The sequence below is a fragment of the Alligator mississippiensis genome, chromosome 5 (assembly GCF_030867095.1).
Source record: "Alligator mississippiensis isolate rAllMis1 chromosome 5, rAllMis1, whole genome shotgun sequence".
Taxonomy (NCBI): domain Eukaryota; kingdom Metazoa; phylum Chordata; order Crocodylia; family Alligatoridae; genus Alligator; species Alligator mississippiensis.
The window spans coordinates 21,887,115-21,910,391 of NC_081828.1; the positions used below are offsets into that span (position 1 = coordinate 21,887,115).

The window sequence follows — 23,277 nt, forward strand, 5'->3', positions numbered from 1 at the left end:
CAGAACAGAGCCTCAAAGTCTTTGCAGATGGTATTCAAGTTTCAAATAGTTAGTATTCTAAAGATGTCTGTGTCTACAGACTTATTGCACATTGTGGATACTTTGTATTCTGCACTTACCCAGCTCTGCGGAACTCTTTGTTCTCAAAGAATTTCGGTTTTTATTTGATAACTATGATGTTTAACCCTCAAACAGCAGATACTCTAGTCCTCGTGAAGCTATCGCAACACAGTATGTGATCATATATTTCAGGAAACAATTTTCAAGTGCTTGGTTCTGTCCTCTGAATCTCTAAGAAAGCTGGTATACATAACCATCAAAAACTATTGGGCAGCTTTAGCATAGTTCATTTTAGGACTCATGCTATACATAAGGGTGGGGAGGGAGATTTCCTTTCTTACTAGTCACATAGATAGTATTGTATAAAGCAGGAGTCTGTAAATTCAAGATTTAAGAAGAAAGTTAACAGCCGAACAAATTTAAAAGACAAAGTTAATTTTTAATATGTTAAACCTCATCTTTTTCAGGCCAGCCTCAGCTATTAGCTACATCATTGCAATTTTAGTGACAAAAGGTGAAATTAAAAACCCAGAATAAAGCAAAACTGAGGGTAGAATTTGAATTAGTAGGAGTAATTCAAAAAGTAATAACAGTTATTTACAGAAGACTATTGCAGACTGTCTTGCTAATTAGTATCAAGACTTTGCATATTTGAAAATTTGAAAATTTAAGGAATATATTTTGTTTCTGTCCTTGATTATTTCTTATTCTAAAACTAACATGGTAAATTAGACAGACACATGACAAATCATTCCTAATGCAGAAATGTTGTTTCCTGGCTTTTTTAACCACGTAGTTGTGGGTAAGGTTTGTACTGTCTAAGGTCTACTGCCTTAGAAGAGGCTCCAAGGCAAAGATGCCAAAAGTGGCAAACCCCCATGCTGATGCACAGTCACTTATATCGCTGCCTCAGTCCTTGGATTGGAACAGTGCCACAGCCCTCCTGCAACCCATATGCAGGGGATCTCAGACTCACAGTGCACTGAGTCATGGCTCTAATGGTATACCAGTCTGATAGGAGCCACCATATGAGACCCCTAATACACAGGCACATGGCCCATTTGATTAGTTCCACTCTACTGAAATAATACAATGATCTTCTTCTAGTGCACACTACCCTCAATATTTTGTTTTATATACTATATTTAATCAATTCTAATATGACATTTTTCCCCATTTAACATCTTAGAATTGCATATGAGGGTGGTAAAGGGGCAGGCAACTGCTGTGGCTTGGGCTCCAGCCCCATACCAAGGGGGTCAGGGTTTTAGCTGCAGCTGCTGCCTCCCCCCCAATCCAATCTCCTGCTCTTGTACCCTGCCATCTCTCCCCACCCTTGCTTCCCCCCACCACCACACATCCTCTGCTTGTCTGCACCTCTCCCTGCACATCCCCTTGTCTGCACCTCTCCCCCTACTTACCTTTGCTCCATATTGGCAGGTTCCATGCACATTGCAGCCTGGGGCAATGAGCCCAGCCCCAGCCTGGCTCAAGCAGTGGCATGTAGCCGACATGGCTGCTACAAAGGCTGGGCTTGGGCCAAGGGCTGTGTGCCATCCCCCAAACTAGAAAAGAGATGGAGCCTGCCAGCACAGAGCAAAGGTAAGGGAGGAGTGGGGAGCAGAGGCTGGGAGCGAGGGAAGGAGGAAGCAGGAGAAGGGTGAGGGAGGAAACAGAGGCATGGGGAAGAGGGGAGCAGAGGCTGGAGGGAGCAGAGGCTGGGAGGAAGGGCAGGAGGGAGAGCAGAGGGGAAGTGGCGAGGGCAAGGCTGCAAGGTGGGGTGCAGTCAGGAGGGAAGGCACAAGCAGGGAGAAAGTTGCTTGACCTCCCTCCCTACACCACCTACCCACATTGTCTACCCCCCTGCAGTGGAGAAGGAAGGAATTAAAGAGGACCCTCCAATAATTAGATTCTATATGTGGGAAATTATCTTTAGGAAAATCAATGACCTGGAAGTTGGTATAGCGTGCACCCTCAGCAGGTTTGCAGATAACACCAAGTTGAGGGAACTAATAGATGTGCTGGAGGGTAGGGCTAGGATTCAGACAGACCTAGACAAATTGGAGAATTGAACCAAAACAAATTTCAAGAGGTTCAATAAGTACAAGTGCCAAGTCCTGCCCTTAGAAAGGAACAGTCCCATGCATTGGTACAGGCTGGGGACTGTCTGGCTAGCCAGTAGCTCTGCAGAAAAGGACCTGGGCGTTACAGTGGACCATAAGCTGAATATGAGCCAACAGTGTTTCCCTTGTTGGCAAGAAGGCCAACAGCATACTGGGCTGCATTGATAGGAGTGTTGCCAGCAGATCAAAGGAAGTGATTATTCCACTCTGTTCAGCACTGGTGAAGCCACATCTGGGGTACTGTGTCCAGTTTTGGGCCCCCACTACAGAAAGGATGTGAACAAATTTGAGAGTCCAACGGAGAACAATGAAAATGGTGAGGGGGCTGGGGCCTGTGACTTAGAATCATAGAAAATGAGGGCTGGAAGGGACCTCAGGAGGTCATCTAGTCCAACCCCCTGTTGAGAGCAGGGCCAGCCCCAACTAGATAATCCCAGCCAAAGCTTTGTCTAACCAGGTTTTGAAAACCCCCAAGGATGGAGCCTCCACCACCTGCATCGGTAACCTGATCCAGTGCTTTACTACCCTCCTAGTGAGAAAAATTTTCCTAATATCTAGCCTAAACTTCCCTTGCTGCAACTTGAAACCATTGCTGCAAGGGAACTGACTTATGAGGAGTGGCTGAGGGAACTGGACTTGTTTAGTCTGGAGAAGGGAAGACTGAGAGGGGATTTAATAGCAGCCTTCAACTACCTGAAGGGGGGTTCCAAAGCGAATGGAGTTAGACTGTTCTCAGTGGTAGCAGGTGATAGAACAAGGGATAATGGTCTCAAGTTGCAGCAAGAGAGGTTTAAGTTAGATATTAGGAAAAACTTTTTCATGAGGATAGTAGTAAAACACTGGAACAGGTTACCGAGAGCGATTGTGGAATCTCCAGCCTTGGAGGGTTTTAAGACCCAGCTAGGCAAAGCTCTGGTTAGGATAATCTAGTTGGGGATGGTCCTGCTTTGAGCAGGGGGTTGGACTAGATGACCTCCTGAGGTCCCTTCCGACCTTAATTTTCTATGATTCTATGAAATCTTGACCTTGGACGTTTAAGTGCTAGTCTAGTAGATGAGGGAGGTAAGTGCTATACTGAAAATTCAAATGACATTATTGTTATTTTCTTACATGTTGGGAGTAGCTGATAGGATTCTCTGGGACCAGAAATAGTAAAACTAGCAATGGATGAATTTCCACAACAAAGCCCTATTTATACATAAACCTAAGTCTTGACCCATGACATTCCATATCAAAATCCCATACTGCAACATATCTTATCATTTCCACTTCTGAGTTTCTCCCCAGCAAAAACTGTCAGTCATGGCAAAGAATGGTGTTTATCCAGATAAATGTGTGTTTGGCAAGAATTAGATTTAGGCATTTAACTGTAACAGATGCATGTTGGGAAACAAAAATATTAAGCATAAACAAGAACATTAAGCATACTCAGAAACAGAGAAAGCTGAGCCCCAGAATCCTACATGTTCACATCTCAAAATATAGATCTTCTAGACCCGAAGAAGAATGCTTTAGCTAACAATTAATAGGACTCATGGATTCTCTGTGTGATGACTACCAATGACACTATCACTTGTTGATTTATAAACCTGCCTGATACAGTAGGATTTGAATCAACATCTCTAGAGATAAATGACTAATGCCTAATAAATGACTAATATACCAGTTAACCCCTTTGCTATTCACACACTGAATTGTCCCTGAGATCAGAAATCATTCTTTTCTCTTTTTCCCTTTATTTGAAGGGAAAATGTAAAATAAATGTCCATTTGGTTCATATCTAATCAGAACATCATCTCTTGCATCGCTGTAATGTCAAAACTGCTCTGCTTTGCTTCGTGGTTTGGGAGATGACATTCCTATAAAACAGATAAGAAATATTTATAACCGTACATAGAAACTTGCTTTGTAGCTGTTTTGTTGATTCTTGGGAGTTTATGTGTAGAAATCCCTTTATCACTGGGATGTGTGTTCATGGTTAGATTTATTCAGAGGCATCACCATTATCCCTCATTGTATTCTTAGGCTTTGAACAAGTAGTATGTAAAAAGGACAGCATTTTCTTAACATTACCCTCAATAAATGGGGTTTAACCACAATACAAATCTCATAATGCACCTCTTCAGTCCCAGTGGTTATGGGACAAATCCAGTAGCTTTAGCATTAAGCCTTCAGATATACCTCTGCTGAAAGTCTTAGGTAAAGCCTTGGTTCTGCAATCCTTTATCTTTATTGGAGTTTCTAGTTGCCATGGTTTCAAAGATTTTACTGAAATTAAACTTTTTACATATGTCAGTACAGCTAATGAGTTTTAATAAATAACTCAGACTTTGAAGCAGAGATTGTCCCATGCTTATCTAGCCAAACAGTGAATGATAGAGGGTGTTAAAGCGTTTCCACCCTTTCATTCTGAACAGCACTATTTTCCTCCCTTTCCTTTCCTCGCATCTGCAGTTTTATGAGCATACTTATGCTGTAGTACTCTTGCAGAAACCAGCACAAAGCATATAATTTCTTTGATGCAGTTGAGCTCTGTTAGGGCAGACCTCAAAATATTCTGTGTCACCCTGAATCCTGACTCTCCTGTACCTTGGAGCAGAGTATTATTACAAAGCTTCTAACAGCCAGCTTCCATATATTGTGTGGCTTTTAATTATTTGCGTGATTTTACATCAGGCAGATGTGTTTGTAAACTAATGGCTTTAATGATGTGATGAGATTAAAAATGAAGTCTAATTACCTCAGTTTATTTAACCCTTGGAAAGCTTCCAGACATGCCTTTGGCTATGCCTCTCTAATCATGCAGGTTAATCACTTTCGGTGGTGCATCACAAAGTGCTCCCACTTCATTGGATACATAATTTTCTTAGTATGGAAGACAGATTTTAAGTGTCTTTTGTTGGCAGTGCTTCTGGGAATGAAGAAACTGTGTGATGGGACAGCACGTCTATGAATCATATGAGTACTTGGTAGTAAGCCCTGGTAATGGCAGAAGCAAACACTTTAAAAGAAATACCCCATTTTCACTAAGCTGCTCTCTATACACTACATTTTATGCCATGATTAACACATTAATCATTAATTACATCATTAATTAATCATAGCATAAATGGCAAGGGTGCTACACATGTACCTAATTTAACGCGCCATAAAATGGAAAACCAGCCATAAAAATGTTCCACATATAATGAAGAACTGAGGTGCTCAACCCCCAGTGTGCAAGCCAGATCCAACCTGTGAAGTCATGTTATCCAGCCCACAGAGCTTCTCATGGGCCTGAAAATCTGATGATGAGAGAGCAGTGGCAGCTAATTGTGACTTTCCTGCTGTCAGATTTCTGGACCCAAGAGGAGCCCCACAGGCCAGATAGCATGGCCCTGCACACTAGATTGATTGTATCAGGCCAGTTGGCATGGTGTGGAAGGGGGTGCAAGATCACACAGGTCCAATTGGTATGGTGCAGGGCTGATCAGGCTGATTCAAGGCCAAATGGAGGTGGATTAGTGTGGCCCAGGGTTGACTGGCATAGCACAGGGCTGGGTGGATGCAGTGTGGGGCCTGATCCTGGTATGTGGGGTTAGATCTGGCCCATGGACAAACCCCACAACATTTATCCAGACCACAGGGCCAAAAGATTAGGATGTAGAAATATTTTTGCGGTTGGTTTGTCTGGCATTTTAAATGAATGTTTGACAAGTCTGGGACCAGAGCTGACAATGAGCTGATTGCTGGACCACACTGAAACCAGTTCAAAAGACTGGTGTGATCCCAAAGCCAGGGCCCAGGCCCTGGAGCTGCAGACACCCAGTTTTCAGCAGGAGCCTGGGATCATGAACTGAACTGGAACACAGAAAGGGTGACACTGGGATCTGATCTGCAGTCCCAAAATTACTCTTCTGGCATGCACATGTGGCACGGCAGGAGATGCAATTGATGGGACTGAGGTTCAGATTCCATGGTGCCTTTAAATGAACATGCACAGCACCTGCATCTTGTTACCCAGAAACCTGAGATCAGAGTTAGGAGAAAGGGAAAGTCTGCCTATACTAAATCTGCCTATCTGTTATATCAAGATGAATTGAATCTAATCTAGTCTAATTTAATCCAGTAACACTATAGTATCTAAGTACTACATTTAATCCATAAACCATATCCAGATGTGCAGGGGTGTGGTGTCTGCAGTGGCACAAATAATAGCAGCACAAATTTGTGCCATAGGACACTCCCCTGCATGTGTCCTTGTTGCAGGACACTGTGTCCCACTTTGGGCAGGTTGCCCTTGCCCAGCTGCTCCTGGCTCCCAGCCTGCTGGAGCAGCTGGGGCATAAACGGAGAAGTGGAGATGCTCTGGCCAGCAGCCATAGCATCTCATTGGAGGACCAAAACTCTGTTTGTTCCAGCACACTATATTCCCATGCTCTGTGCCACCTTTTTTCCAGAGGGTTTTTGTTGTTTCTTTTTTTATTTTTATTTTGCTACCAGAAAATCCTGCAGCAAATGTTGTCCCTAGTCAGCTAGGAAGGCCTGGGCCTTGGTGGCTGCTGGCTAAGTCCCCCATCCCCCCCTTGCTCCCCTGGGGCAGGCAGCCTGCTGGGTGCTGGCCACAGGAAGCCTGCCTCCCCCACCCCCTTCCCAGAGCAGGCCAGACTAGGATGCTGGCAGCACCTGCTCCTGCAGTTCCAGCCCAAGGCCTCCCTGGAGGCCAACCACTCAGCTGCACTGCTGTCCAGCCCACGGCATCTGGGCTTGGGGCATGCAGGGCTTCCAGACAACTGGGGTGCGGGGCTGGCTGCACCCCTGCTCTCCCCACAGGGGACCTCTCTAGGGAGGTGCCCTGGGGCTGCCCACTCCCCCCCCACCCTACACTGCTGCTGCTTCCTGATTGTTCCCCTTCTGCGTGTGCCCTGGGCAGTGCACGATCTGTTTGTACAGGCTGAGGGGTTTGTACAAGCCACTACACCCTACTGCTGCTGATCCTCCTGGTGCCCTGGGTACATCTGAGCTCCTGGTTCAGGGCTCTGAGTTATAAAAGTGTGGGGTACAAGACCAAGCTGTCACACAACCTCTGCCACCACCTGGAGGACTACGTGTCACAGTGCTACGCATCCCTGTCCACCACTGCTGAGGAGGACATCGCCACCATCATCGATGCCTTCCTCAGCATAAGAAACCCAGGTCTGCCCAGCTGAAGGGACATGGGCTGTTCAATAAAGTAGTGAACTGTGTCCCACCTGTCTGCTGTGGAGGGGAATCTGGAGCCAAGGGACCACAGGTGGGCCAGGCAGGCAGTGGGGGCCAGGGCCAGGGGCAGAGGTGGGGACTGGGAGGGCCCTCTCACAAGTGGGGGACTTACCATGTGTCCAGAGCTGGCAAGTCTGGTGGCTTAACACAGGCCACCCCATCAGTGATGCCATCTGGCTGCGCCCAGTGTCCATGGCCCGTGATGCACAGTGGGCCAGCACCCAGGCAGGGGACCCTCCCCTGAGGAGGAGCTGGTGCTGTTGGTGACTGGAGGTGGCATGGCTGGTTGCTCCTCATGCGAAGGGCTGGGGCTGTGCTGGGGGCAAAGCAGCCACTGGACAGGGCTCCCCAAACTGCCAGTGGATGCAATGGCCGGGGAGGAGGATGGGGTGGGATGCTGAAGGCCTCCTCTGGTGATGTGTCACTGGAGGCATTAGGGCAGGGCAGGGACTCAACCAGGTGGCACTCACAGAGGTGCAGTTTGCCTCCCAGAGTGCCAAAACGGAGGTCAGCTCTTGCATAAAGGGCATGTACTTTTGGGCATGATCGGATTGATGATTGAAGTTGGTCACAGCCATACACAATGCCCACAAGTCCTTGACTTTTATGCGGCACTGCTGCACTGACCGAGAGTGCTCTTGCTCCCGCATCCCACTTGACAGGGCCTCGTAAATGTGGGTGTTCAGTATTTGCTGAATTTTGGGGTATTGCTGCAGTGTGAATTTAGTGTTGGCTGTGTCATGGTAACTGCCCTTGTGCATGCTTCTACCCCAAGCAAATTGTCCCCCCCAAGCAAATTCTCTCTGCACATTGGCACATTGGCACACACTTCCTCCCAGGTCGAGTTGGGGGCCCTGGTACTTGGCATGGACATACGCATGCAGGCATGGCCGGGGCTCAGTGAGGAAGAGAATGATGACATGGTCATCCCATGCCATCTCTCTGGGCCCCTGCATGTCTGTCCCTATGTGGCCAGCCCTGGACAGCTGCCCACAGTGCTCAGAGCAGGGGCACAGCCACGGACTGGGTGCCACATGGCAGAGGCACCTCACCACAGCACCTGCAAGCACAGGAGACCAGTGGGGGTGAGCAGCAGTAGGAGACAGCTGGGGGTGAACAGCTGGGTTGAGACAGCCAGGCAGCAGCCCTGGGAGGATCTCAAGGCTGGGCAAGGGATGCAGAAAGCTGCAACCCTTTGCAACACTCACCTGTGGCCAAGAAGCAGCTCTTGAGGGGGAGAGGCCTGTCTGGGGGGACACATGGCAGCTGCTGGGCTCCTGGACAGATCAGCCATCTCGTCCAGGCTCACTGGGTGTGTGCTTCAGGGCACATAACGACTGCTGGCTTTACAGCCTGCAGCTAGGGGCTTCCAGAGAGCAGCCCAGCCCTGGGGAAGGAGACGCAGCCATTCAGGAGCCCTGGGGCTGGACTTAGGCCGGCCCCTAGTAGCTGGACACCCCCAGCTGTTAGTGCCAGGTTGCATCTTCATGTGCATTAATGCATTTTATCAAATTTAGGCATGATTAGCCTAAATTCACCATTTTTAATGCACATTACAGGCATGCATGTGTAGACACGAGCCCTTAATATGCATTCAATTAGGCTACTGTGCATTAACGCGTCTCATGTAGACATGCCCATTTTGCTCCAAAAATCAGCTAGTGTTGGTGCCTTTTGTTAGAGCTGTGAGAGAAGCTTCATACAGCAGTGAAACCCAGAAGTTTGGCTTTTCATTTGAAAAGTAATGGAAATGTAATTTTTCTTCCACAGTTTGATTTATCCTTTTTGAAGATGAAATGTAACTGCTATGATTAAGGGGAGAGTTCAAGGCCATAATGTAAATACTGATTCTTGCAAACTAAGACTATGACCCTGCTCTCAAAATTCAGGGGAGTTTTGCCATTATCTTCACTGGGAGTAAGTCTGAATCTAAGGGCATTTTTACACATGCATGAGTCACAGTGCCAGGCACTGTCAAAAGTGCCCAGTGCTGTGACACATGCAATTGTATAAGTGATAAAATGTGCATCAATGCTGAGAAAATGGCGGCAGCATGCTTTTGAAATAAAATACCTCAGAGGTGCTTTAGTGCAAAAGTGCACCACTGCCATTTTCTGCACGCTGGCATGCATTTCACCGCTTATACAACTGCACATAGTGCAGTGCAGCTTGCCTCAGCTTGCATGTGGATCAGACTCAATTAATCAAATCTGCTCCGAAGCAAGGGATCTCTGTCACATTGTGGGGAAAAAAAGTATGAGTATAAATGCCCTAAGTCTCTGCCTACACAATATTTGTCTGATGCCTCTTTGCACTCTTAACTTCCAGTCCTTTACTTCCAGTAATCTTCCCTCTTTTCTCCCTTCATGGATGGAGGAACACTGATTCTCTCATTTTACTTTTTATGAGGAATCTGTAAAGCAGTTTTCAAAGCATAGTAAACCTTAGCTCCATTTTACAGATTAAAATCTAACACACAGAGAGGCCACATGCTTGTCTAAGTCCCTCCAATAAATCAATATATTGATGGAATTAGAACCCTGATGTCCTGTTGTCCTACGTTGAAAGCTAACACATGAACTGTTGTGCCTCCAAGTTTTAAATGCCTAAGATAAAATTTTCAAAACTGACTTAAGAAACAGAGTACCACTGAAAGCATATGTATTTTTAAAACTATTCCATCACTCAAATATGCATCTAGCAATCCTGTGAGAATGCTTCTAACTCTCCATCCTTGCTCTCCATCCTTGCTTGCATTCCTGGAGGTTTATGCTTGATTGTGGATTATGCTGCTCAGAGAATTGCCAAAGTGTAGGACAATGCGTCAGCAGGGGTCTAAAGAAAGACAATATGCCAAGGCACATACCCCTGCAGTCATCTGTATTTTAAAGGAAGGAAGGAAGGATAATTTATGTCTTGTATTAAGACTCCTTTGATACAAAGGACCATGTCCACATTTGGTGAAAATCAGTATCATTTCATTGCATTCAATGCATTTCTCAGCACTTAGTGAGTTCCTTTTGTTTAATGTTATGAGCAATTAAAGAAATGTTCCTGGTCACTCATTGACTTTCATGTGATTGCATGTATGAATATTCATACATAGACACCACCGTGCTAGAAGACTGGAGGGAATGTAATGAGTACACTAAGTATACTCTACTGAGTATAGCGGGAAGATAAACTTATCAAAGCTGTTTAAAGGCAAGACTTTTAAAGGCATTTAGCTAAAGGCAGATGTCACGTAGAAAGAAGGATTTGGTCTAAGTAAGAGTTAGAAGCATTCTCACAGGATTGCTAGATGAATATTTAATAAAAGACATAAATTATCCTTCCTTCCTTTCTTTAAAATACAGATGACTGCAGGGGTATGTTCCTTAGCATATTGTGTCTTTAGACCCCTGATGACACATTGTCCTACACTTTGGCAATTCTCTGAGACAGCATAATCCATAATCCAGCATAAACCTACTGGAACTCAAGCAAGGATGGAGAGCAGTGTGAATCAGGCCCTACTAGAGTAAACTGGCAAAACTCCCCTTAACTTCACTGGGGCTCAGATTTCACTCCAGTTTCCTTTTGTAAATTGTACTGAGGTTATTTAATCAGGATAAACTGGACAGAACTGTGAAGTGCACATCAGTAATAAAATGCATGATCTTTGAATGAAGATTTAGAGAGGGCAAATCCATTTGCCGCTACCATTTCTGGCTCAGCAGTCACCACTGCTCTGGCTCCCACTACCACCCAAAATACAGAAATTGCTCATTACACCTGTGCTGCACATCATATGTGTTATTAAAGAAGGGACCCTAAATCTAAAGATTTAAACCAGTAGAGAAATTATTTTAAAACAATCTGGTGACAAACAGAATACAGTTTAAGAAAAATCTAAGCTAAGGAAGAAGGTAGTTTGTGTCCTGTATGAGTGAAGCTTCCACTGTAATTCACTTGTGGCCACTGCATACCAGATAACCTAACACAGAAATGGGAGTACGTTTGAGTCACCCAACAGATTCTCCATTTTTCCGCCTCCTGACACAGCATCACAATTCTTGATGAGTGATGTTAATTTGGTGTGCTTTTTCATTTTGAGAGGATGAAAACTGAAGCAATGCAGGATGTTATTCTGAGCAAAATTAAATAAGGCCTCCAGGGGAGGAAAAGGAAAAGAACCTTTCCAAATTCCATTCAAAATGTTGTTAAGAAAGTATTTATTTTTGCATATCCTTATGAGGCTCCTATAGCTCCTGGCAGTTGCCTCATTACATTTAAGCTCTACAGACTTCTTCTTTTACACCTATGTAAATTAGGGGTTAATTCAGTGGAATTACACTAGTATAAAAGTGGTGTAATAAATAAGAGAATCAGGCCTGAATAATTTTATTTAAAGCCTGTGCCTAAGTTCATCTTCAAATGTCATCTACTTTACTTCATTTTGGTAATGCTGTGCACATAATTAATAAACCTGTTATATTTGATCTACTATTATTTAGAAAATGTATTTGTTCTAATTCTAATTAGAAAATGACTCTGACATTTTGATTTACAAAACTTTTGGGTTTGCCTTTCCTGCCTTCTGAGCAGATAGGTATACTCTGTGGTAATAAATGTGAGGTCTTGCTGAAGGTGCCTTCCCTTCTGACAGACCTTTGTTTAAAGAAGGGGAATTGAGGTACAAGTCAGAACTTTAAAATGTATTTCACAAAACTATCACATGTTAACCTATTCTAATAGTTGGGGCTTTTTTTTATTTTTTCCAGTCACAATATTCTTCTCTATGAGGATGGTCATGCTGTTGTTGCTGACTTTGGAGGTGAGATTTGCTGATTAACCTGAAAAATGTTATCAGTTTCTCTAAAACTACAGCTGTTTTCTATGATGAATGTCAGACTAGTTGAGAGTACCCTTTGCTTCATTATTTTCTTGAGAATGACTCTGGAAAAGAAATGTTGGGGTTCTTCAGGATTCCCTATTGCAGTGTTTCTTATATTCATGGTATATATGAGGTCATTTGGCAGACAAGCAAGAAGGCAAGGTGTTTTCAAGATGCTAATACCCCTGAACCTCACATCTCATCTAAGCCAGCTAGTGCTGTTGAATACTTAGCATCTGAGGCTGAAATATAAGCTGGATGGAGTTCAAATGGCTGAGTCTCAATTCAGATAAAAATGAATCTTTTCTGGGAGGATGGAGGAAGCACATGGGAACATTTCAAGGGTTATAGCTAGGCAAGGTTCTTTGGTTAGAAGCGATATCTTTTATTAGACCAACTGAGTAGTTGGGAAAAAAGTTCTTATAGCAAGCTTTCGGGCACAGTCACCCTTCATCAGGCCTAGGAAGTCTCTGCTGGTCTGAGACTCCAAGGAATGAGAGAAGCTAATGGAAGCTAATGAATGAGAGAAGCTTCCTTGGCCAGCAGAGACTCCCCATGCCTGACGAAGGGTGAGTGCACCCGAAAGCTTGCTAAAAACTTTTTCCAACTGCTCAGTTGTCTAATAAAATATATCACATCTAACCAAAGAACCTTGCCTGCCTATGTCCTTAGACCAACACAGCTACAGCCAAAAACTCAGCAAGGGCTATAGCTGTCTTTCCAATTGAGGACGTGTCTTCCTCTTTTGTTACTGGCATTCACAGTTTGGGGGTGGTGTTGGAACCAAGCTGTTATCATATAGTCCTCTAACAGCTATCTTTATTTGGAGAGTAAAATGTGGCTGTTTCTTAATGAACCTATTACTTCAAAATCAGACCAGGTTACACTGTAAGAATCTGAAGCTGGTGGACAATGCCATGGCTTTACTTTCTGGGGGCACAGATCTTCATTACTTTCCCGTAGAATGTTTGTGTAGAGCTTAAGCAGCTGATTTTGATCTACAAAGTCCTAGCCACCTTAGGACATGTTACATTATTTTTGTCACTATGTCATATAGTCAAAAAGAGCTGAGGCCTGTGAGCATCAATTTAAAAGAGAGGAAGATGCTGGTGTGATAGTATCCATGAAGGGCCTTTCAATTGACTCAGACACACTGCAAGTTAAGTTAGCTGCTTTCCTAGGTTACATTCTGGAAAGCAGTATGTACTAAAAACAAATTATCTTATATTCTTTACAAATACAAATCCTTAGTTGGTGTTATTCATTACCCAAGTCAATGGGAATTATTAGCCAGTTGCTACCATCCAGGAATCTTGCTCACTGATTTAGGTAGTCCCATTTTATCTGAAATGCCTTCATGCACCCTCATTGAAGAATAGGCCATTGTAGTTGTTTATAAAAGTTTTGGATTTCCACTAATGCTTCTGTAAAATGGGGTCTGTCTGTAGAGTGTTTTTATTTGAAACTTATTTTTTTTCCTCTCAGAATCAAGATTTTTGCAGTCCTTGGACGAAGACAATATGACAAAACAACCTGGGGTTTGTTTCTTGCTCTTTTCCATATACTTAGTAAAAAAAATATGTATAAATTCATCTTAGGAGCAAATGAAAAGTTTAAAAGTGTTTTTAACTGGAATTAATGCCATTGCCAAGTGACAGTGTAACACCTTGTTTCTTTTGTATAGTAATTCTTTCATAAAATGTTTGAGATCAGCTTTTATAATGACAGAAATGATTAACTACCTAATGCTTTGCACAATAGATAACTTGTTTGTGAATGTATTTAAAAAAGGTGTTTTTATATGGCCCCACTGCCCCTTGATTCTTTGGTATGAAATGCAAAATGACACACGTGTTGCTGTTGGTTCAAATTTCTAAAGAGGAAGCTGTTGTTATCCAACATAGATTTCCTTCTAAGTTCTTTTCTCAAATAAACTTCTCATGTAGTTTCAGTTGTTTAAAAATTACACCCAAAGTTTCACAAACACCTTTACAAAATGTAGCCCATACCGTTTCCACCTGTTACATAAAGGTCGTGATACACTGCTGAGTCAGAATCAGTTACCATGGACTATATTATAGCATTAGCAATGGGGTTTTGAAATCATCCTATTAAAAACAGTAATGTGAAAGAACTATATGAGCAGAAGTGCTTCAGTTTTGATGTCCATTTGGTTCTGACAGTATATGCAAAGGACCAGAGTAAGACCACCCACTTCTAAACCAGCGGGTGCTGTTTGTTTGTGAAGCAGCTACATATATAGCCTTCTACAGAATGCATTGGTAGCTCAGGACAGAAGAAAACCTCCCTACATGCACATAATTGCCACTGCCATTATTCTACCCTATAGATTTTAGCAGCTATAACTGGAATTAGATATGCTAAAGTTCTGTTGCCTGCTCTCAGGGTGGGAATTTAGATTTCAGCTTATAGAGTATGCTCTATGCTACTCTTCTCTTAGATAAAGACAGCTTACTTTGCTTTTATACAGGCAAGGTGAAGGTCATCCTAATGCTGAAAACACAATATACCATGTTGTGATTTACTCTATGAATTTTATATGCTACAATGAATATTTGTTTTAACAGCTTTACCCATTAGCTTATTGCAGAAAATGAAAGAAAGCAAATGCAAAGTAGAGAAAAAGACATGATCCCCAACAAAGGAACAAAACACTTTGTTAATGCATTATTGATGTTTTCTTGATGTACAGAACCTACGCTGGATGGCCCCTGAGGTATTCACTCAGTGTACAAGATATACAATAAAAGCTGATGTTTTCAGTTATGCTTTGTGTCTCTGGGAATTGCTAACAGGTGAAATACCATTTGCACACCTTAAACCAGGTAAGGTACTCAGCTATCATTAGGACCACTTACACCTCTAAACTACAGAGAAGTAGCTGCATGGCATCTGAATAATCTATATTTTACTAGAATTCTAAATGTGTTAGGAGCCTGTCATCCAATTAAAACCAAAACTCACACACTACAATCATCTATTATTCAGTAAAATAGATGCACTACCTATTTAATGGAAATAGGTGACTCCAGGACCTGGTTTTACCTTCAGGAATTTTCAACAGCACATGCTTTCTACCTTTCAAGGCTGTTGAAATTATCAAGTTATTTTCACTTTATTGTCTTCTAGCACATATTCTTAGGTAACTAAGGAATGTATCCACAAAGAATAGCTTCCTAGCACCAACAACTCAGCATTTCCAGGACTGTAACTTTGCAACCAGTGGTATCACCTTTCTGATTTTTTTTAAGCATTATAATAATTTTTTGCTTCATTAAAGTAGTAGACCAGGGGTTTTCAAACTTTTTTAGTAAGTGTAACCCTGGCAGCCAGATGTATGCGGGGGGGGGAGAGGGGTTGGATGCAAAGCAGCAGCAGTGTGGGATAGTGGGTGGGAGCAGCCACTGCCATGTGCAACCCACAGAGAGGCATTGCTGCCCTTGCCCTGCCCCGGACCTGCTCCTGAGAGGCGGTGGCACTCCATTCCCACCTGCCTGCGCGTACCCCTAAGGCCTTCCCAAGTACCCCCACGGGCACGCGTACCCCCAGTTGACTTCTTCTGTAGGAGACTATATGAACTTCAGGCCACTTCTGGATTTGGGTAGAACTTTGGAAACTGAATGGAAACCATTCCAGAAATGGAAAGTTCCTCAACATTTGGGCAACTTCTTTTTTATGGGAAGGTGGGTGTGCAAAGTATGGTGGTTAAGAGGAGAGATGTTATATCTGCAAAGGCTCTTGGATGGATTTTAAACAGATTTTTTGCTTGTTGAAGGAAGACAGTGACAGTGAATTAAATTCTGTGTAGTAGACAGTGAATTAAATTCTGTTCTTGGAAAAAATAGTTTTTATTTATACTATGTAATTTTTTTGCCCAATTAGAAAATAAAATATCAGCAACTGTATATAGTCTCTAGCTAGTTATCTAGCTTAGGGCAAACCATGAGTGGTTAAACTGTGGCCCTGGGGCTCCTGCCTAGCACTGAGGCAAAAAGCCCGGGCTCAAATTTGCACCGCTTCTATTTGAGCTGCTTCAAGCGCAAGTGCCTGAATGTGTGGACATGCCCAAGGTGTCAGAAATATGACCCATGGGTTAGATCTAGCCCACAGAGCCCTGTCATTCAGCCTCCCATGGGTCTTGGACTGACCACACATGCTACATACAGCACAGACCAGCCCAAGTGGTGGCAAGATCCCAGCTTTAGGCATACTTGTGCTGGAGAGTTTGAAAGGCTGGAGTCACAGGTATATCAGTATGAGCCTAGAAGGAGAATGTCCCCCATGTCATGCAGGAATTTTATGGTTATGGAAAAATTATCAGAGTTCCCAGTAAAAAAGACTGACTTTCAGTAAATTCAATAAAGCTGTTTTATCCTATCTCTTGTAAACAAATACATTTAAGAATTGAAGCACAATTCTACATGACAATGGTAATTTTATTCCTTAATTCTTCTTATTATTTATAGTTGCGCTATGTTTAAGAATAGAAGGATATCACTTACCGATCAAAAGAGAATACTGAAAGGTTCAATACTGCATGCTAGTATTGCACAAATCTTGGAGTAGGAAGTTTCATGAACCATCTGAACTACTTTTCTGTTTCAAAAATCAATTCAGAAACATATTCTTGCCACTTCATTCAGCATTAAGAAGGATGTTGTTTGTTTTATTTTTTTAGCTCGATGTTCTTGATAACTGATGGGAAAGCTATGCTATCCCTAGGAAGAAAAGAACACCTCAAAAGTTACATTGACCTAAGTAGAGTATATGCAGTATTATATACACTCAAATGTTCACACATAATACTGTACTTTGGGTATATAATCCTGTCTGCACTAAAATCAATAGCAAGATTCCCAAAGACTTTAGTCAGCTAGGATTTCATCTAGAATGTAGTATGGAGAAAGAAATAAAGTGTGTAAATAGAAAGATAGTTATATTTATTTTCCACTAACAACTTTATCTCTGTTTATTCCTTTTTCACTGCATGTAAGAAAAACATAAAACCATCAATGTTTGTCTCATCCTTTCGAAGTCACATTAAACTGGGATCTAAACTAAGCAAAATGTTTTTCCCCCTGCTCTCCTCTCCTCCTGGCCCCCACTACATATCATACTTAACTGATATTAATATTCTGAAACATCATTATAGAGTTCAAGACTGTAACACAGACAGTGGCTCAAATTAATCTATTCTTGTGACAAAAACTGTAATGAGAATGGGCTCTGGTTAAAAAAAAATTAAACCATTCTCGTTAAAATCTCAAGATGGAAATCTCTTCGTCTCCCTTCAGATGCCATAGACTGATGATACATCATTTAAAAGTGTCAGTTAACAAAGAAGTTTACTTAGCTCTGTCTATGAGGAATTTGATTTGACTTGATATATCCTGGTTGTTTAAAAAGAATTCAGGAGATTAATTATGTTTTTTAAATTACTAGATATATAAACATAATTAGGAAAATAGTCTGATCTTTTTATCATAATCAGTAGTGACTAGCCCATATAAAAAGGCACTCCTTTTTTTCTCTAAATAAATGCTTGGAAACCCCTCGCGCAGTTGACTTAAAAATTTGGGAAGTCAGGATATGGGAAGATAGAATCTGGTAACAATTTATCCGTAACTTGAGTGTATCTAATTAAGTTGATTATTGAAAGATGCTTGGTCGTTCTCTCATAATGAAGGACTTTTATTATAATGTCATCTGTGAGGTGAGGGTTAATTGATGTTTCGTTCAAAGGCTATTTTATATGGTCTGCACCTGAACCTGATCATCTTCGACCAGCTTTAACCTTGGCAGAAGTTCATTCATATGCAGAATCACTGGTTGTTACATTAAAATATTTTGACCCATTGGCTTTACCTGCCAGTTTGCTACTTAAGCATTTTTTAGCTGTTCATGACTCTAAATTATTCACATAGCAAAATAAAATGTTTGCATAGGAATATTTATGATACCTGAATATTAATTAAGCTTCATTATGTCATCTTATTTGCAGCTGCTGCTGCAGCAGATATGGCCTACCATCACATCAGACCTCCAATAGGGTATTCAATTCCCAAGCCCATATCATCATTGTTAATGAGGGGCTGGAATGTGTGTCCTGAGGTAAGTGCACCCACTTCCTTCATCTACAGAGCCGTGATTGCAAAGGTTTGTCATGTGTAAAAGGCCTTATTTACAAAGGCCTAAGAAAGAAAATGGCCAGCTGGATATGCTTCAATTTGCTAACTCTTATTTCTGTAACCTCTGAAGATACCCCAGATAGCTTAATTATTCTTGTGACTGGTAGGACAGAAAGCTCTGAGAGCAAAAGGGAGATATACTTCAGTTTGTTTTGAGGAATCTCTTACAAATAAAGACACATGGAGAAATCTTTTCTCCAGGATAAATCTCAGAAGGAAACTATGATCCACTGTTGAGGACCAGTGGAGGCTGGTTTAGGTAGCATTTACACCCCCTCATAAAGAAATCTGATGACTTTTATAATTAACTGCTCTCTTGTGGCTTTTTGTTTGAACCCAAATCATGACTTGGCCTGTCTGCCCATGCAGGAGAGTAAGGACTCCTCTTGCACGTTGGCATGCGCTACCTAAACCTTGGGCTTGGGCACTGCTTATATCACCCTTCAGAATAAGTGACTGGAGAGTAGACTTGGAGCTGTAACCCACTGAAGGTGCAGCTGAGCCAGCTCATTGCATTTGTTTTTAACATTGGTCAGCAGCAAATTGCCAACCAAGGGTCTGAGACTCAGCAATGTGTGCCTAGATCACAGAACCTCTTGTGGCTGGTACTAGGGTAATGCTTAGTGCTCTGTCTGACTCACAAATGAACCCTTAATTGATTTAATATTTCAACTGACAATATAGAAAGCATATACAGTAACAAAGTGGAGGCAGCCTGGTTAGATGAGCCATTGCCCTGACAATTTGTATGTGGTACTAATAACACCCTTTCTTTTGCTCACTCCATTTCCCTTATGGCTGGGGTCTTTTTTGTTTTGGGTTTTCAATCCTACACAGTTTGCATGTTTTGTCTTCCTATTTTTGTCTGTTCTATTGTTTGAAAAGGAGATGTTTTAGTTAATTTTGCATCTAGTCAGACACAAAAGAAAGTATAAGAGAAGAAGAAAAGAAAGAAACAGAAGGGCTGATTAAAAACAGCTAGGAAGGAAATCAGCAGAAACTGATTGAAATGAAAAAAAAAATGGTGTGACTGCACAAGTAAACAAGAGAGAGAGGTAGTTAGCCATATTAGTCTGAAGTTAGACCGAAGATCAAGCATCTTGCAAACTAGCTTCTTCAGAGAGGCATCAGCTTTCGGGATAAGTACAGACATTCAAAAAGCCCACAGCTGAATTGATTCAATCTTCACAGGTTAGTCTAAGCTGCATAGACTGAACTGATGAGTAAGTGAACAGACATTCACTTCTGATTCCAGAAATGTAGCCACATACCTGCAGTGGCTTAGGCTAGAAGCCAGGGGTGCTGGAGCATGCTTTCCTGCTAGGCTAGAGGAGACAGCTTGGGCCAAAGCTAGCCCACCCAGCCTGGAAGGGGGGAGGGGGTTTGCAGAGGAGGTGCAAAGCATCCCAGGATGGGCAAGGACTGGGAGTTAACTTGAATCTGGAGGGAGGGAGGGAGATCTGGGACAGAAATGCAATAAACTGATTTTACCTAAATCAGTTAAGTCTGATACTACATCCAACCAGGTTTATCTTAAACCAGTTTCGGCCATTTTGAAAGTGGTTTATGTGCACTGAACTTCTGTTGTGTTACAGATTTGAACTAGTTTTCAATCACTTATACCAGTTTATGTGTAACTTCTGTCCCTAGCCTTGTAGGCTAGCCTGCCAAGAGGGGCAAAGTTGTTAAAGTGTGTAAAGAAGACAGAGAGAAAGAAAAGTCTAGATAGATTTAATTATAGGATATAATTATTTAGGCATGTAACAGGGCTTTATAAGTTTCTCTTGTAAATAGGGATCCTGGTTTTCTCTGTTTAAAAATCCAAAATTCTCTGATTAAAACCCCCCAAATTTGCATTTTTCTGTAATTAAAATGAAAGGCCACTAATATATATATATATATATATATATATATATATATATATATATATATATATATATATATATATATATATATATATCAGATGCACACAATGTTTTATTGATATATTTACAATTTTAAAGCACTTCAGAAGCCTACCAGTGCCTCAATCATTATAATAAAATACATTCTAAATACTATATATTTAGGTGTTTGTTTTTGGTTTTTTTATCATAGAAGATCAAACTTCCCTGCCCCCTTTGCTCACCAGGATGCAAGTCCAGCTGTGACTGTTCCCACAGCTGCTTTGTGGTGCTTAGCATGCTGGTGCCCTGCCCCTGCCCATTCTGTTGCCCCTCACTCCCAACCCGCATCCCCCCCAGTCACTCCCTCCCAACAGCAACTCCCACCCTTCGACCCCCATACCAGGCCATAGATCCAGATGCAGCTGTCCTGCCTGCTGCTGCTTTGTGGCTCTGAGCAGTGCCAGACCCTGCTGTTCTGCTCTCTGCCCCCATGTTCCCAGGCCCCAGTAGTCCCCATGCCCTTCCTGGGAAACCCTTGACTGGGTTCAGGGACTGGGCTGGGCTTGCCTCTGGCTGGGCAAGCCCTTTCCCTTTCAGGCCAGCCTCCCCCTGTACAGGCTGCTTTAGCAGTCCAGGTGGACTCCAAAGTGCCCCCCACCACCATCTCTCTCTCTCTTACCCACACATGACCAACCTGCTCCCACCTCCAGCCCAAGCATAGACTTCCCCCTGGCCCTTCACAACTGCCTGAGTGCTTCCCAGGATCAGGATCCCCCTCAGAGCAGGCAAAACTGGCAAGGCCACAGGCCAAGCATGGAATCATGAAGGCTAGACGTGCTGCTTATCTCCTCCCCTCCCTTCCCCGCGCCATGCTGTGCAGCTTGCCTCAGTCACCACCTCCAGTGTTAACCCCAGCAGAGCTGCCAGCAGCCACTGCAGACACAGGCTGGTGGGATATGGTGCAACAATGGAGTGAGCAAGGTGGCAGCAGTCACAGAGAATGAGCAGTGCTCACCCCCAGCATCCCAGCCCTAGCTCTGGGCACTGCCCCAGCTGAGCAGCATTCCCAGCCCCAGCCCCCCATCCTGACCTGAGGGCACCTGGCCTGCTGAGCAGGAGAGCAGCATGCTCCTTCCCTCCCTTCTGCACTGAACTGCTGCCACTGCCAACCCAGCTGGGCAGCATCCTCAGCCCCAGCCCCTAACCCTGCCCTGAGTGTGCCTGGCCTGATGGGCAGGGGCACAGAATGTAATCCCTCTCTCCCTCCCTCCTGCACTGAGCTGCTGCTATTGCCACCCCAGCTTGGCAGTGCTCCCAGCCCAACTGAAATGAGGCACAGTGGGACAAGGCAGCCTACACTTGCCCCAGCCTTGGCCCATGGCACAGGACAGGATGATGGACACCCACAAACCCCTGTCCTGCCCCCCACCCAGCCTGCTAGCTCTCCCCACATGCCCCAGCCCCACTAGCAGCATGACCCTCACCTGACCCACAGGGCCCCCCCCAGCCCTTCTAGAGGGGGCCCCCAGCTGCCTCCCACCCCCAGGGCCCAGCCCCTAAAAGCTCAACTTACCCAAAAGGCCACAGGAGGGAAACTGAGTCTGAGCCAGCCCTGGCTGACTCAGATTCTCAGGCCTCGCCCCCAGCACCTCTAGTCAGGGCTTGGGGTTTCCTGTCCTTTTGCAAGTAGCTCTTGCAGGCTGGAACTCTGCCTGCCTGCAGAGAGCTGTTTGCAAAAGAGGAAACCTGTGTTTTGACCATTTGAGGAAAGGGGAAAATCCACCTTTTTTCTCCGTTAAAGAGCAAAATCCACATTTTTCTGTGGTTTTCTGCAGAAAATAGAAAACCCTGATCCCTGCTTATAAAGCATTTTTTCTGACTTGCACTGGGTAAATAGGAGGGTGTACTGGTGGTCCTTTTCTAGAGTTTATCAGGTATTGAATTTCTCTTTTTTTATCAACTAAAAGAAAATAATGTAATTAAAAAGAGGATCCAGGTCACTCTACAGGTCTTAATTTTCCTTCTGTACTGCCCTGAGATTACCATTCAACTACCCCTGCCTCTGCAGTAGCAGCCGGTGAAAAAAATTGGAATAAAGAAATGAAAATGAGAGGAAGGAAGCTAGGAAGAACACTTCCAGTTATTTTCCTGGAAAATGGTTACATTAAATATTCCCTCTTTTGTAAATAGGTGAGGAATGCATTGTCAGTCTGGAAAAGGGCAGATAAATCTCAGAATTTATGATCATCTCTGAAGGAAAAGGGGAACAATTAAAATGTCTTCCTCCAAAAATATTGGGGACTTATTTTTGGCCTTGCTTCCAGTACTCTAGGCGTCTTAATGCTTTCCACTTGTCTTAACCTAATACAGCCTAGGCTGAGATTTTTTTTCTTTCTGTACATTCCTGAAATGTCATTGTCATAAACATATATTTACTTTTCATTTTGTTTCTTGCTCTCAAAGGAATGCATTTCTCTCCTCTTGTAAAAAGGATTGCTAAAACCAAGTGATAATATATTGCCTAGCCCAAGAGACCAATCCTAGAAGTTGATATGTTAATGAGATATTTATTTTTCAAAACCTTTAGTTAATAACAATGAAGAGATGAAAGTCTCTTGGATTTGTTCAAACCATTTTTTATACAAAACCATGGTGTTTACACAACTACACTAGCTAATTACTTGGTGATTCTGAAATGATTGAATCAAAGATCTCCACCTAGTGGTTAAAAATAAATTACTAGGCTTTGTATAGAGGATCAGTTGCTTTAATGACTGGGTCAAATTTCATTCTCTCCTGCTCTTCTCCCCTCCACCCACCCCCAAACAATTTAAAGGGTTTATAAACTTTTACAGTTTGTACAGAGACCAGAAATCCTAAAG

General features: G+C 43.1%; 1 protein-coding gene across 1 annotated transcript in view; it reads left to right on the forward strand.

Annotated features, from left to right (window-relative positions):
* Positions 1-23,277, forward strand: part of TNNI3K (TNNI3 interacting kinase) — a 190,499-nt gene that overhangs the window by 109,614 nt on the left and 57,608 nt on the right. Inside the window, exons 18-21 of the mRNA XM_006268959.4 lie at positions 12,188-12,240; positions 13,786-13,838; positions 15,014-15,146; positions 18,323-18,432. Coding sequence (XP_006269021.1) covers positions 12,188-12,240; positions 13,786-13,838; positions 15,014-15,146; positions 18,323-18,432 — 349 coding nt within the window. The remainder of the gene's footprint in view (positions 1-12,187; positions 12,241-13,785; positions 13,839-15,013; positions 15,147-18,322; positions 18,433-23,277) is intronic.